At 38.9% G+C, this 16,761-nt stretch overlaps 1 protein-coding gene across 1 annotated transcript; it reads right to left on the reverse strand.

The window, feature by feature from the left end:
- Positions 1 to 13,821: 13,821 nt before the first annotated feature.
- Positions 13,822 to 14,799, reverse strand: LOC145005316 (thaumatin-like protein). Its single transcript, XM_078964396.1, has 2 exons — positions 14,754 to 14,799; positions 13,822 to 14,678 (listed from the first exon to the last, which is right to left on the reverse strand). The coding sequence occupies exons 1-2, from the start codon at positions 14,797 to 14,799 to the stop codon at positions 14,014 to 14,016; spliced, it is 711 nt and encodes a 236-aa protein (XP_078820522.1). The 3' UTR covers positions 13,822 to 14,013.
- Between the last annotated feature and the right edge of the window lie 1,962 nt (positions 14,800 to 16,761).

Consider the following 16,761-nt stretch of genomic DNA (forward strand, 5'->3'; position numbering starts at 1 on the left):
ACAAAACAAAACATGAATGAAGGTATTAAGACATAAATTAAATGGTTTATGAAAAGAACAAGAATTGACTAAAAGTTGATTGAAAGTAAGATGCCCTTATACACCAAACACCAAACATATTCATACACCAATAAATACTTAGTTCACATTCAAGATACATATATGGATGAACTTTGAGTGAACTTTAGATACACATTATGTGGTTTTCAAGTTTGTTGTTTTAGCCTCCACATCATGGTTATTGAGACCAAAGATACAAGCAATACCACCAAGAATTGTGAGGACTTTCAAGCCAGGCTTTTGACACCATCTTTGTTAGTCCAAACTACATCATAGTTACCCACATATCAAGGCCTCAAAGGCCTATTTTAAGGGTCTTAAGGAGTGCCCAAAGCATGACTTCAATGTATGAAATCACCCACAAGGATTTGAGTAAAAAGGTACAAGAGATATAACAACAGAAACAAAATTTATTTGTTTTTTACTTCAACATTCCAATATCATTTGAGTACCAACATCAACTTGTGAAAGAGTGTTTCATGTGATTTTCACAGCCACAATTGACCAAGAAACACACTCTAAGTGGCTAGAAACTGATCCAACATAAGTTCTAGAGTGTAGAATAAAAAGACAATATTAATTGCATAAATTGGAAGCCAATTTAAACTCATAATACAATCAAATTTCTCGGAATTAGAGTTTGATCACATGAGAAAATGACGATTAAGAATGATACCAGTAGAGTCAAAATACAACCTCAAGCCTAAAACCGAACTCGTCCTCCCTCCGCACGTCGACAGCTACGATATGGAGTTTTCCCACTCATGCGATCATTACCTCCTTCCACAAACTGGATTGTTTTTTCTTACTTCTCCTTACTCGACAATCGCTGGAACGAATGGCCAAGAATCGATTTTTTTTCCTTCACTCCCTGTCGACTACAAGCAAGTAACAAAGGCAGGAGGTGGATTGCGGCATTGCTTCTTAATTTGCACGAGGATTATCAAGTACGGAAACATAATCGGTTCAATCCCCATGGGGGGTTATACCTGATTTTCACCTTCCAACTAAAATTTTGATTTTTAGCACCTTTCAACCATAAACCTAGGCAAGTTGACAATACAAGTTTCTTTTCTATAACATCTCAACCCCTCAACGTAAATTTACACCCTTCCATGAATTATAATCACATAATTAAATTATTTCACCTAAATTGTTATTATATTTTTTTTCACTAAATATTTTTTAATTTAGTTTTTCCTTTCGAAAATAAAAGGATAAATCGAGTAATGAAACTAACCTCACTGACGGAAGAAAATTCGGGTCGTTTTTCCTTTTAAAAATAAGAGACTAAATCAAGTACCAAATAACATAAAACTCAAGTAACAAATAACATAAAATTCAAATATCAAATGCTACAAATAACATTCAAGTAGCAAATAACCAAAAAACATCACCAAATAGTTCCAACACTTGCAATTAAAACCTAAACAACTCAAACATATAAACTTAACGAACAATATTTCAATCCTTTAAAAATCCTAAATTCTTAGTTGTCATCTCGGTCCATCCTCTTAATATATGTGGATCATTGGGAAAATTTATCCACGTCTCTCTTATATTCATGGTCCCTCCAAAAATATGATATGCATCAAATCGTAGAGGGTCCTCTGGGCCTAACTTGAGTAACTCAGGCTTCTCTAAATATTGGGGAATTGATGACCCTTGAGTAAAATGGCATAGAGCTTTTTGCATCTGCAGTGCTAAATCATCAGCAGTAATAGAAGCTTTAGTTGAGGCACAAGGAGGTGGATCAAGTGAGGCACTAGGAGCTCAAGGTCTAGGAGTCGAGCGTTTAGCCCTTTTATTGGAGTTACTAGAAGGTGAAGCAACAGAAGGTGAATCAGCAGAAGATTAAGCAGTAAATGGTGGTGGCTAAGTAAAATGCTCACCAGTATGATTGGAAAAGTAATCATCCACATCTATGTTAATGGAAGGTGCGTCCATAAGATTTAGTGGTGCGACATGGAAAGAAGATGATCCATCTCCTGATGGTATTTGGGATGTGGCATAGCTGAGATTACCATATGCACTGTTTCCATCAAAGAGTTCTGCACAAAGCTCTGGAAGCAATAATGAGACGGTTTTCAAAGAAGTGGCTTTCGGATTTCCTTAAACCCAATCAATGTAACAAAAGTAATATAAGAATAAATGGAAACTATATAAACAAACTACCTCTAATATATATATATATATATATATATATATATATATATATATATATATATATATATATATATACCTTTTTCAAGTCCTCCTACTCCTCATTTGTTAACTTAAAAGTATTGTTTGTGGATTGTAAAGGTTGTCAGTTTTGTTTTTCAAGTATAACCATCCTATGTATTTGGCTTTAAGGTTGTCATATGTGTTTTTCAATTGTCTTTTATTCAAATCCACGCCATACTTTTCCTTAATAGTTGTTCCTAACTTGTTCCATGATTATTTGTGCAAACTCAAACCTTTTCTACCCATAGTTTGTACTTCTTCAATAGAAATGTGTAATACAAATTTTGTTTGCTTATTGGTCCATGTATGTTTATCTCGCATTGCTAATGACAAAAAATATCGAATACATACTTTAGCAACAAAGATTAATGATATTTCAACATAATAATAACTTGAATTGATGACATTTTAACAACAATGCATTATGAATAAAAAAAACCATATAAGCATAGATTATACAATACAATAAGCAAATAAGCATAAACTTGCATAGAAATTTATGATTTCAACAAAGATTTTAGCATATTCAACAAAGATTTTAGCATATTTAGCAAATATCTAAGCAAAATTTATGATGTTTCAGCATATATTTGTGATCATTCAGCAACAAACTATCACTATTATAGTTGAAAAACAAACAACATACAACAACAATAACAAATCAGCAAAGATTTTAGCGTATTCAGCAAAGATTTTAGCATATTCGGTGAACATTTAAACAAAATTTATGATATTTCAGCATATAACAGGGGACCTTTCAGCAATAAACTATCACTGTTATAGTTGAAAAACAAGCAACATACAACAATAATAACAATTCAGCAACATGTATGCATAAAAAAACAAAATCAGCAACAATTTCTGATTCAACAACATCTTTTCAACAAAGAAAAAAAAACAAGAAAAACATATATATATATATATATATATATATATATATATATATATATATATATATATATATATATATATATATAACAATTCAGCAACATATATGCAAAAAAAAAAGGAAATCGGCACCAAGTTATGATTAAAAACGAATTCAATTGCCAATTTCCAGGTTGATTTGATAGAAAAACAGAAAAAAAATATTACATACCTTTGATAAGCGACATCGACTGCTGGATGGAGAAGGAAGAAGGAAGGCGCCGAAGAGGTGTGGCGACGGCAAGGTGGGGCAACGGTAGGTGGTGGGTTGCAAATTTGGAGGGGACGACGATGGAGATCGATGGGCAGAAGATATGCTGGATGCAAACTTTTTTTTTGGGGGTTTGGATTCTATTTAGGTTTAGGTTTGAACGGGTGGGAAGAGGTACAACAAATTCTTCCCTAAGAAGTACTGTAACGACCCAAAAATCACGACTGAAAATTTCTTTTATAACATTACTAAAACCATATTTATAAAAAGTGTATCATAAGTCATAACATAATTTTTGAGTTTTTAATTCAAAACATAATCTCATTATCAGAGTAGAACACTTCCAGGCTAGCTGACTATGGTGTGTGCACTGCAACCTCGCCGAGCTCCTCTTTTGAAAACTGAGTACCTGAAACCAAAAACTGAAACCATAAGCACAAAGCTTAGTGAGCTCCCTCAATCTACAACATACCATACAATAACATATAAACCACATACTGAGCCTTACCCACTGTATCAGACCGAGGTCCGAACTAACTGGGGCCTTGCCCCCTGCATCGGGCCGAAGTACGGAAACTGACTGGGACCTTGCCCCCTACATCGAACTGAAGTTCGGACTAACTGGGGCCTTGCCCCATGCATTGGACTGATGTCCGGAAACTGACTGGGACCTTGTCCCCTGCATCGGACCTGAGTCCGGACTAACTGCATTGGATTGAAGTCCGGAACTCAACTGAACAAAGCATAACATAAACATATCAACTAGCATGAACACACATATGTTGCATACTGTATCGGGCCGTAGCCCGAAACACATAACACATAAATCCTGTCTGAGTCACGAAGGTATGAAACATACTAACTACTGCATCGTACCGAAGTCCGGAAACTACTTCTAACTAAACAAGCCGACATTATGGCCTTAGACCCGTTCCTACTCGAAGGAAACTCACCTTGTGATGCTAACTGCTGAACTCCTGAATGTGAAATCCCCGACTGCTGCTCCGGGTGCTTCCCAACTATGATGGGAATTAAAATACTAAATCAGAATAGGGATTCTCCTATGGGTAAAATGACCATTTTACCCCTGTTATGGCATGATCACATCATGGCCCAAAAACCCTCAATTCCTTCTAAGCCCATCCATGGCCCCAATAAAGGCCCACTAATGGCCCAATTTGCTCCATTGGGCCCAAAGCCCTTTATTGGACCTTACTCAAGCCCAATGCTTAATGTTTGGTCCTTAATAACTGAATTCTAATGGCCCAGTAAGGCCTAAGGACCGTAAGTCTCAACTCAGCCCACATCGAGGCCCAAAATGCAATAAGCCCAATTGACTGCTTTACACGGGGTGTACTCTGATGTAAGCTTAGTGTACTGAACTGCTAGAGAGTACGCATAGCGTACCTGAAATTACGCTTGGCGTACTCATTCTGTTAAGACACTTTCCATTAAGCACTTAATACTCCGACTCAAGAGCCATAAACTTAGATCTAGGTCTTATTCCATTCCCTAATCCATAAAGTTGCTTGCTTTATGGCTTCCATGACATACATAAGTCCCAACTCCAGAACCCATATTCTAATTCCATGAAAGATGGTCTTAACTCATGCATGAACTCATTGGGATCATAAAGATCGGAACTTTACTTCTTATGGGACTCATATGACTCTAAGGGAGGCAACCCTGGTCTTAGAAACGAGCTTAAGTCATAAAGTCTCAATCTTGGGACCAAAAAAGTCCATAAACTTGTACTAAGGAGATCTAAGAGGTTAATCATCAAGCTCAAGACTTTTTACCTTGCAGAGGTCCAAAATGAAGCACTTATCCCAGATCTACAAGCTCTAGCTTCAAAGGTTCATCCTTGCCAACCTTCTTCTCTTTGCTTCCAAGCTTTAATCCACCAAAATGGGTTCTCCAAGGTCAAGATCTCATAAAATGAAGATAGGGACGTTCTAGGGTTTCCTCTGAGGTTGGGGAGGCTGATATGGGGGCTAGGGTTGGAGCTATAATGTCCTTTATATAGTGCTTGCCTAGGAATTAGGGTTTTTAAGCTGTTAGCGTATGCTGGGCGTAACTCCCGTACGTCGGGCATACGCCTATAAGACCCGCGATCTTTTGTCCCTTTACGCTGGGCGTACACCAGCCTTACGTTGGGTGTACTTAGTTAAACACGCACACCCCAACACGCATGAATGATCTTCTATGCAAACTTTTCTCTATAAGGGTTATTCTTGCCAAGTCTTCAAAGTGTCATAACTCCTTCATTCTAGATCCGATTCTAATGAACTTTGTATCCATGGAAAAGTGACTAGAAACCCTACGTTTCTAACAACACAACACGGCCCGAAAACTTCTCAACAATAACTCCAAATTTAATAAAGGACTAAAACGCCCCTGGCCTTGGCCTCTGAAATTCAATAAATGAATATTTTAGAACAGGGCGTTACAACTCTCTCCCACTTAAACTAGACTTCATCCTCGAAGACCTCTATGGTCAACTGACCTGCAATCCGCCTCCCACACCCTTCCTGGTGACTCTAACCCTTTTGTCCATCACTCCAGCCACTCTCAGTGATGGTCACTACTGCTGGAACATACTAAATGCTTCTCATTTCCATAACTTAGTGCTGAGCACCCGTTCCAGCGAATGGATCAGACAATTCTTCTAGTGAAAGATTCATTCCTGCAACGGTTAAGACTCATACGAGCGCTGCGCAGCAAGGCCAAACCCTCCACTCTAAGATGATCCAACCCTTCTACGAGATATGTGGCACTCTCTGTCAACTTGCTGCCTCTGACTGAAAATTTTGTTGCCCCTCATCCTCCTACCGGATGCACTGAGACCACCGTGGTCCAACTAATCTGCCAATAACTGGATTACCGGGCTCCCACCGATCACTACACCCCATCGTAATCTCCTAGTCGCTTCCAGCGACTTCTAAAGATACTTTGACTATCTATAACCATTCTATCCACTCTATCACCCATACTAAATCGATGATGCTGGAACCAGCCTGCTTATCTCTCATCTGACTACTCGACTTCCCATAACTCGAGTCTTCCATCATGAAAGAAAGTTTACCTGCCTAATTATCCTTGAAGATCACCTATACGTGGCAGATGACTCAACTGGTCCTGCTGAGAGGGATTTGTCATTTCAAATTGACCAACTATACCATTAGCACTTGCATTCCAACACAATTACTAATACTGGCCATCACACTGCAACTACCTGAAACACTGATTTGCCTACAATACTGAACTTCCTGAAACACTAACCTGCCTGAAACACTGAACTACTATATGGCTGCTTCCCAAAATATCTCGAAACCTTCCTGGTCTCCAATCATTCGTCGATTATCTGCAACATTGAGTTTCAACTCAATTGTGGAGTCCAAGGACTCCCCACTTAGTCGCTCCCATGACTCCTCAACAAAATCTTTCTCTGGAACTAGTTTCCACTAGTTATCCTGTCACTGCGGCTCTATCAACCTTCCGATCCACCGATCAGGTCCAAACATGGCATCCTGACATCATCATATCCAGGACTAAAAATTATGGCTCCTAGACTAACGGTAGCCCTTAACATACATGAACCCAAATAGCCCACTTCTTCCCTGATCTCATAACTGTGGAGACGATCCAACTGTTGAATCGCCGACTTAACCATAACTGAACCATTTGGGAAATCTGAAATCTAACCTATGGATTCCCATATCCTTACTACTACACCCGAACTGGTGGGTACTACTGCTTCCCCTGCATTCAAACAACGCGCTCATGCTGACTATTGACCTGATGAATGCTATGGCTACATCCTCAGGCTTACAACTCCCTAGTACTATCTGGCTACTAGTGACTGCTATGGCTACCCCCGCAGACTTACAACACTACTGCTATCTGACTACTAGTGTATGCTATGGCTACCCACACAGACTTACAACACTACTACTACTACCTGACTGCTAGTGTATGCTATGGCTACCCCCGTAGACTTACAACACTACTGCTACTATCTGACTGCTAGAAAAATGTTGTGGCTTTCCCGCTGCTCTACCATGCTCTTCATGATGTCTCTGCTACTAACTACTAACACGAAAGCATCTCTTGCTAACTGTTCTCAAGATCCTCATCCCAACTTACTAGAGTCCTATAGGTGGTCCTCCAACCTGGATTCCCAACCAGCTACTAACCATCTCGAATACATGAACTATCTGTTGGGGAGATCCTCAAACTCCCAATCCTAAACTCCTCAATCCATCAATCTCTGCTACTATCTTTTCTTCTCAGAGGCCGCATACCTATTAATCTATTATGGATCTGCATACTCTTACCCTTGTATACTCGGAGGTTTCTCCCCCACTTGGATCCGGCTAACTCCTTACTGCTTACTGGTCAAAAGGATTCCCTAACCTTCCTTCCATAAAAAGGGCAATTTGCTGCTCGCCCACGTTTACCTCTGATGGCGCTCCATCTTACCTTTACCAGATCCGAATCATTCTTGCTAACTAACCGGGAACCCTTCAATCCTTAACTGTACCTGTTTTAATAATTGCATCCCGAGAACCTGTGCTTAGGGTGAACATCTCAGACCCACTTCCTTATCGACTGCTAGCTACTCCACTAGAAACTCTGGATTGTCACTACTGAGAATATAACTGATCATTACCCGACTAACACCTTCCGCAAGTAGTGACGCACTACTGAATCTTACACATACATGCTACAGTTAATGTATCCAAAGTAACCTACCCTAGAGGGGATGACCTCCAATTCACCATTCTAATCCCAAGGTATGCAAATGGCATATCACTTAACCATAGGCAAGTAATATAATACCCCAACACATATGCTTATTGATTTCAATGCCGTAACATAACAATAATATCATGAATAATAGTTGACAGGAAGGTAAAATATATGTACCCCCATCATTTAGTGTTGCTAGAATCCTTGATGAAAATCAACTGGAATACTCGGCTTCGAGACGTAGGCGCCCTTGCCCGAACCTGATGTCTGCTGGTGACTCTCGAAGTCCCAGGGGCAGAAGCTGGTACCCGCCCTGCTGTAAACAAACTCGAACAGTGGGCCTTCTTGTAGCCCCTCTGACTGCAATTGATACATATCGGGTCAAGTCCCTGGGAGATGGTAACAATAGAATCTCTGCTAAAATGGCCCATCCGGCCACACTTGAAACATCCACCATCACCACCACTCCTATGCCTGCACGCACCCTCGTGTGTCCTACCACACTTCCCGCATCGACTGCGGCTCTAGTAGTCCCTCGATCTCGAATCCGACCCCTTGGGCCTCTTGCCCGTACCTGTGGCTACCTAAGTCTCATCCGTTTTCCTCTTCCTTTCCGACTTCCTGCCCAAATCTTGCTCATGCGTTACCTCAACAACCCCATCCATCGTCTGAATAACCGTTGTTCGATCTTGGAGCTTTGCGGTCAACCTATCAGTGACCCTCATGACAACGTCGGGCAGCTCCTTGCAAATGGCTCGCGAAACCTCCCTGACTATCCAATCCTGCAGAGGTCCCTCCCTGATAGATCCCTGAACTCCATAAGAATCGGGCTCTATACGAGCCCCAAACTGCCCTGAAACTATCCCGACCCTAAGGCCTTAAGATGACTGTCCAAAAGCTCCATAGTGGCCTCCCTAACTGAACGAAAAATCATTGGAGTCTGATCAATGATGTTGCGCACGATCTCTGTGGAAATGAAATCCCTCATATGATTTGTAAGCTTCCCGGCTCTAGAACCTAAGCCAGATCTCTCCCTGGCACCTGAACTGCCAACTGGTATCTCGCGCAACGTCACCATGCTGAAAACATAACACATTACTGACTAATACACACCGCTGCTGAGGGACATCTCACACCTTCTACTAGTTCCCTGGTTTTTCCTCGGCCCCTCTTGAATCGAGTATGGATCCTTTGCTTTCAATAGTACAGGCCCATAATACCTTCCACATCTATTTGTACTTTCCTCAAGAGTTACCTCAACTCCACCAAGTCCCTTTTCTCTACTGCTAATCTTTGCTACTCTCATCCTAGGATTGCCCTAGGGAACCTCTGACTCCACCCAAACCAGTCCTCAACTGTTGAAGGCCTCCTCGTAATGCCAATTAGCCACCACCTGCATACCATCACATACAATGAGGCACGGATAATCCTTCGAGTAAAAGACTCGTCCCTATAATGGTTAGACTCAAACGAGAGCTACGCAGTAGGGCCAAATTCAGCACTCTGAGATTATTCAACCCTTATCACATATGATGTGACGTATTCACCTAATGGCTAACTCCCATCACTTAGAGTCCCACAAAGCACAAAGCAAGCAACATTCAGATAAAAGAAACATACTCATGCAGAACTATTCTCATAATAAGAAACTGTACTAGCATACAATGCTAAGCTCATACTATTAGACATAACGTACACAGGCTGTCCTACTACTGTCTACTTAATACTAGCATGCAATTCTTATCAAGTTGAAACACATAAAGCAGGCACATAAGGCATCCTCCTAGATCCTTAGTCCTATACCAGCATGCTGTTCTACTAAAACTGAAACTGGAATTAAAACTTAAACTGAAACTGATGATCATAAACTTGTATAGGTAATTTGGAAGTACTTACTTGAGCTCGGCTGATTGCATGCATCACACCCTTTTTCTCTTTTCAAGTTATTCTCTTTCTAAATATTCTTTTCGCTTTTTCTAAAACTCTTTTCTTTTCTCAAACTCCTTTTTACCAAAAATTCCTTTCGAAATTGTTTTTTCTTTTGAAAACCTTTTTCCCGTTTCCTTAGTTTGAGTCCAGACACACTCTCAAGTATGTCCGAATCCCTCAAACCAAGGCTCTGACACCAACTTGTAACGACCCAAAAATCACGACTGAAAATTTCTTTTATAACATTACTAAAACCATATTTATAAAAATATTATCATAAGTCATAACATAATTTTTTAGTTTCTAATTCAAAACATAATCTCATTATCAGAATAGAACACTCCCAGGCTAGCTGACAATGGTGTGTGCACTGCAACCTCGCCGAACTCCTCTTTTAAAAATTGATTACCTGAAACCAAAAACTAAAACCATAAGCACAAAGCTTAGTGAGCTCCCCCAATCTACCACATACCATACAATAACATATAAAGCACATACTGGGCCTTGACCACTACATCGGACCGAGGCCCGAACTAACTCGGGTAGAGATGCACAAAACCCGAATCCGATCCGATCCGATCCGGATCCGAATCCGATCCGGTTTCGCTTACGTCATCAAAAATCCGATCCAGTCAAAATCCGATCCGAATCCGGTCAAAATCCAATCCGGTTCTAACCAAAATCCGAATCCGATTCTAATCCGATTTGAAACCGGTTTAAACCGATTTTAGTGGGTTTTAATCGGATTTTGGGGCGGATTTGGATCCGGTTTTTAGCGAATCCGGTTTACGATCCGGTATCAAATCCGATTTGGAATATAGGATTAGGATCCGATTGAAAATCCGGTTTTAAATCCGATCCGATCCGGTTGGGTCAAAACCGGTTTTGACCCAATCCGGTTTTGAATAGTGAAACCGGTTTTTGTGTGCATCTCTAAACTCGGGCCTTGCTCCTTGCATCGGACCGAAGTCTGGAAACTGACTAGGACCTTGTCCCCTGCATCGGACCGAAGTCCGGACTAACTGGGGCCTTGCCCCCTGCATCGGACCAAAGTCCGGAAACTAACTGGGACCTTGTCCCCTACATCGGACCGGAGTCCGGACTAACTGTATCGGACCGAAGTCCGGAACTCAACTGAACAAAGCATAACATAAACATATCAACTAGCATGAACACACATATACTGTATACTACATCGGGTCGTAGCCCAGAACACATAACACATAAATCCTGTCTGAGCCACGAAGGCATCAAACATACTAACTACTGCATCGGATCGAAGTCCGGAAACTACTGCTAACTAAACGGACCGACATTGTGGCCTTAGACCCGTTCCTACTGGAAGGAAACTCACCTTGTGATGCTAACTGTTGAACTCCTGAATGAGAAATCCCTAACTGCTGCTCCGGGTGCTTTCCAGCTATCACGGGAAATAAAATACTAAATCAGAATAGGGATTCTCCTATGGGTAAAATGACAATTTTACCCCTGTTATGGTATGATCGCATCATGGCCCAAAAACCCTCAATTCCTTCTAAGCCCATCCATTGCCCCACTAAAGGCCCACTAATGGCCCAATTTGCTCCATTGGGCCCAAAGCCCTTTACTGGACCTTACTCAAGCCCAATGCTTAATCTTTGGTACTTAATAACTGAATTCTGATGGCCCATTAAGGCCCAAGGACCCTAAGACTCAACTCAGCCCACACCGAGGCCCAAAATGCAATAAGCCCAACTGACTGCGTTACGCCGGGCGTACTCTGATGTATGCTTAGTGTACTGACCTGTAGAGAGTACGTGGGGCGTACTTGCAATTACGCTCGGCGTACTCATTCTGTTAAGACACTTTCCATTAAGCACTTAATACTCCAACTCAAGAGCCATAAACTTAGATCTAGGTCTTATTCCATTCCCTAATCCATAAAGTTGCTTGCTTTATGGCTTCCATGACTTACATAACTCCCAACTCCAGAACCCATATTCTAATTCCATGAAAAAAGGTCTTAACTTATGCATGAACTCATTGGGACCATAAAGATCAGAACTTTACTGCTTATGGGACTTATATAACTCTAAGGGAGGCAACCCTGGTCTTAGAAACGAGCTTAAGTCATAAAGTCTCAATCTTGGGACCAAAAAGGTCCATAAACTTGTACTAAGGAGATCTAAGAGGTTAATCATCAAGCTCAAGACTTTTTACCTTGCAGAGGTCCAAAATGAAGCACTTATCCCAGATCTACAAGCTCTAGCTTCAAAGGTTCCTCCTTGCCAACCTTCTTCTCTTTGCTTCCAAGCTTTAATCCACCAAAATGGGTTCTCCAAGGTCAAGATCTCGTAAAATGAAGATATGGATGTTCTAGGGTTTCCTCTGAGGTTGGGGAGGCTGACATGGGGGCTAGGGTTGGAGCTATAATGTCCTTTATATAGTGCTTGCCCAGGAATTAGGGTTTTTAAGCTGTTAGGGTACGCTGGGCGTAACTCCCGTACGCCGGGCGTACGCCTATAAGACCCGCGATCTTTTGTCCCTTTACGCTGGGCGTACACCAGCCTTACGCTGGGCGTACTCAGCTAAACATGTACACCCCAACACGCATGAATGGTCTTCTATGCAAACTTTTCTCTATAAGGGCCATTCTTGCCAAGTCTTTAAAGTGTCATAACTCCTTCATTCTAGATCCGATTCTAATGAACTTTATATCCACGGAAAGGTGACGAGAAATCCTACGTTTCTAACAACACAACCCGACTCGAAAACTTCTCAACAATAACTCCAAATTTAATAAAGGACTAAAACGCCCCTGGCCTTAGCCTCTGAAATTCCATAAACGAATATTTTAGAACAGGGCGTTACAAGTACATGGGCAAAGGTTTTAAGCTCCAAAAACTTCCGAAAAACAAACTGTTGCGGGACAAAAAGTATTACGCGTGTGTTGCGCCGCAAAGCAATAAGAGATTTGAAGAAGTTTTTATAAAAACAAACACCACCTATGATTACTCAAACTCAAACTCAATTACTTTAGTCAACAATTTATTAAAACCTTTTAAAATAATATTAATTAATAATTATTTTTATTTATTTTTATACTAAACTCTTTTATTTAACTTGTTGTTAAATAATAAATAAATATATTATCTAATTTTTTATTTATATTGATTAATAACATATATCTATCATAGATAAATATTATTTATTCATTGACTTAATTTTTTGTAAAGCTAATAGTTGTTGCGGACAATACTTCTATCTTTCCTCCTAGAATTGGCCTAAACAATTCTTCAGCATGCATTCTAAATCGAAGTCTTTGCTGGAATCCGGCGCTATGTTTGATGGTTATAGCATATTAAGAAAAAAGAATAATTATTATTTTTTTTTTTATTTTTTTATTTTTTGTAAAATGACCCTTTTTCTGAAAACCGTAGGTAATGTGCATTTCTAATTATTCTAGATTACTTTATTAAATGTAAGGTAATATTGTAAATTGTATATCTAATTTTGATAATGGACAATAATTTTGGAAAAAACTAAAATAATAAGGTGGAAAATAATTTTGGACGGATGAATATTAGTTTTATTGTGCTTGTCTTGACTCTTGAGCATATATGAAACCCTAAGTACAAGATTACATTCTATATCTATGTCATGATAGCTTTTGACCCTAATCTTCCGCCCATTTCATTTTCCTTGACACAAGCTCTGTGACACTAAGACACATGATCTTGTGTTATTAAGATCATGTTGTATAACTATAAAATTATTAGTGGCCATACATAGCAACCATTGTCCATAAGTCACTCCGTTTATTCCTATAATCTTCACAGTAAGGAATTATAGATATGTTACATGGTCTTATAAAGTACTATATCGCTCGTTTTCGAGGCATATATTTATTCTATTCTTTCCAAAAAGTTTTAACAGAATATGATCATATAATTGGCTTCTCGGCAAGTAAAAGTACTTGATCCGTCATCAAAAGCATAGCTGTAAGCAGTAGGGCAACCATGCTTGAAATATTCCGAGTATTTCGTGGGCTTGCATATATTAGGATCCTGGAAGTGACCAGTGCAACAATATTCAGGCGACTGGAAAGCTGTGCATCCGCTCTTGCAGGCCACCGTCTCTCCATGATTCCCTTTGACTTGTAGATTAGAAGGGCAGTGTAGGTTCAAGTCAGTGTCACACCTAATGCTGGGGCAAACTCGCGAGTCATCATATGGGAATACCGATAAGGGCAAGTTGTATCCATCCACGAGGCTCACATCATAAAAATCTAAAGGGCTATCGAGGGTGAACTCAGCTAGCGAAGCTGGGGGTTGTCCCCCAGCACCGTTGCAGTAAAGACCATTTCCGCAGTCTCCAGTTTCGCATGTTCCCTCACCATGATTATTGAAGGTGCATCCGCTTCGGCCCCAAAAGCGTCCTGACCATCCTATTGGAGCTGTCACATTCGTTGTTTCTAGAGGTTGAAGCTCAAGACCACCATTCATGAGTAAGGGTCGGCCAGCAGACGGTTGGATCCCAGGCCATATGGTCATGGCACATCTGTTTTCGAATGTAAAAACTGCTGCATCAACACCTGTATAAGAAATACCATGAAATGTTATTATTAAGAAAAGCGGATGTATTGAAGCAAAAAACACATGATACATACCCAAAGCAGAGAGAAGTAGGACCACCGAGAAATGCTTAAGAGCCATTAAAGACGGTTAACATGATACATACTTGTCACAAAGAGATATTTATATAAAGTTTATTGTAAATAAAAATTAATAGAAATGGGTATACGCACACAAAGAATGCAACCCTCTTTAGTAGGGGTAAGGCTGCACTCTTTAAGTTTCATCGTTATCTCTCTCTCTCTCTCTCTCTCTCTCTCTCTCTCTCTCTCTCTCTCTCTCTCTCTCTCTCTCTCTCTCTCTCTCTATATATATATATATATATATATATATATATATATATATATATATATATATATATATATATATATATATATATATATATGGTGAGTTCAATAGGGATTATAATTAACCAAAAAACCAATTGTGAGCATCGAAAATCATAACGATCAATGGGTAAGAAAATAGACGTACACTTTTACATTGGACCCCACACACACCAGATTATACCAAAAAATCCACCTTTCATAAAAAAACTTAACACATTTTTCTTTTAAAAAAAATTTAGGCGATGTTTTTTATCGAAAAAAAAAACCGAATATGTTGTTCAATATTTTTCGCCTTCTTTCCATAGAGATCAATGATGATATATAAAAAACGATTTTTTTTTCGAAAAAAACCCACTTAATTTTCTTCGATGAAAAAAATAATGGTCTGTTTTTTTGTAGAAATTAAAATTAGTAAAAATATTAAAATTCATATTTTTTTGTACTTTTTAAACATAGACTCATTTTCATGTTAAAAAAACGATATTTCAGTTCAGATTCACATTGTGAATCTCTTCAAATTCACGGTGTGCATAATAATAAGTCAGATTCATAGTGTGAATTTGAACTTATCGAAACTTTTTCACATTGTGAATGTTAAAATTTGAAATATTTACAGTTTAGATTCACAGTGTGAACCTACACTGATCGAGTTTTTTTTTTTTTTTTTTTTTTTTTTGGAACCTTTTCAGATTCACAGTGTACATAATTGTAATTCATATTCACAATATGAATCTGAACTGTTCGAGATTTTTCATATTGTGAATGTTAAAAATTGAAATATTTACAGTTTAGATTCACAATGTGAATCTACACTGTTCGATGTTTTTTTTAGTCGGTGTTGATGTTTTTTAGTAAAGTACAAAAAATTAATATTTTTGGTATAATTAGTTTTTTTTTTTTTTTCGATAAAAATAAACTTAAATATTGAAAAAACTAAGAAAATTAAGCGGGGTTTTTTCGAAGAAAAAAAAAGTTCGTTTTTTATATATATCATCATTGATCTCTAACGAAAGAGGACGAAAAATCGTGAACAACGGTATATTCGGTTTTTTTTTCGATAAAAAACTTGGCCTAAAAAAAATTTAAATGAAAAAAAGGAAGTGAGTTTTGTTAGAATCCGGTATATGTGCGGTTATTATAAAAGTTTACAACTCTTCCATTTGACGTTGATCGTTTCAAATTCCGACGCTTTGGATTGGTTCCTTGGTTCGTTGATTAATAATAGTTCTCTATTAAACTTTTCCGTGTGTATATATATATATATATATATATATATATATATATATATATATATATATATATAGACACACACACACACACACTAGCCGTTTGTCCATGTTAGATGCCAATAATATTTCCGGAAATTTTTATGTAACGCTAGTTCCGAATCAATTCCTAATTCGAGGTTGTGGCCCGAAAAGCGGTCATCTTGTGGATTAGGGATTTTGAAAAGGTAATATTTAGGTCCATTTGGATGTGGGTAATGTAGATATGTGACCGAATAGTTCAGTTTGCACTTTGGAGTCAAAGGGGTAAAATTGGAATGTAGGGTTTCACACTTCTTTTATGAATTATGTATTTTAGTTCGATGTGTTTTAAGTCAAAAGTAATTAGATAGGATTGTAGAGATCATCAACACCTTTCCGTGGATATAAAGAACGTCGAAAACGGAGTTAATTAGAACGAAGAAGTTATGACCATTTGAAGTTTTGGT

This window comes from Lactuca saligna, chromosome 7, assembly GCF_052625555.1.
Source record: "Lactuca saligna cultivar CGN05327 chromosome 7, ASM5262555v1, whole genome shotgun sequence".
In the NCBI taxonomy this organism is placed as follows: Eukaryota; Viridiplantae; Streptophyta; class Magnoliopsida; order Asterales; family Asteraceae; genus Lactuca; species Lactuca saligna.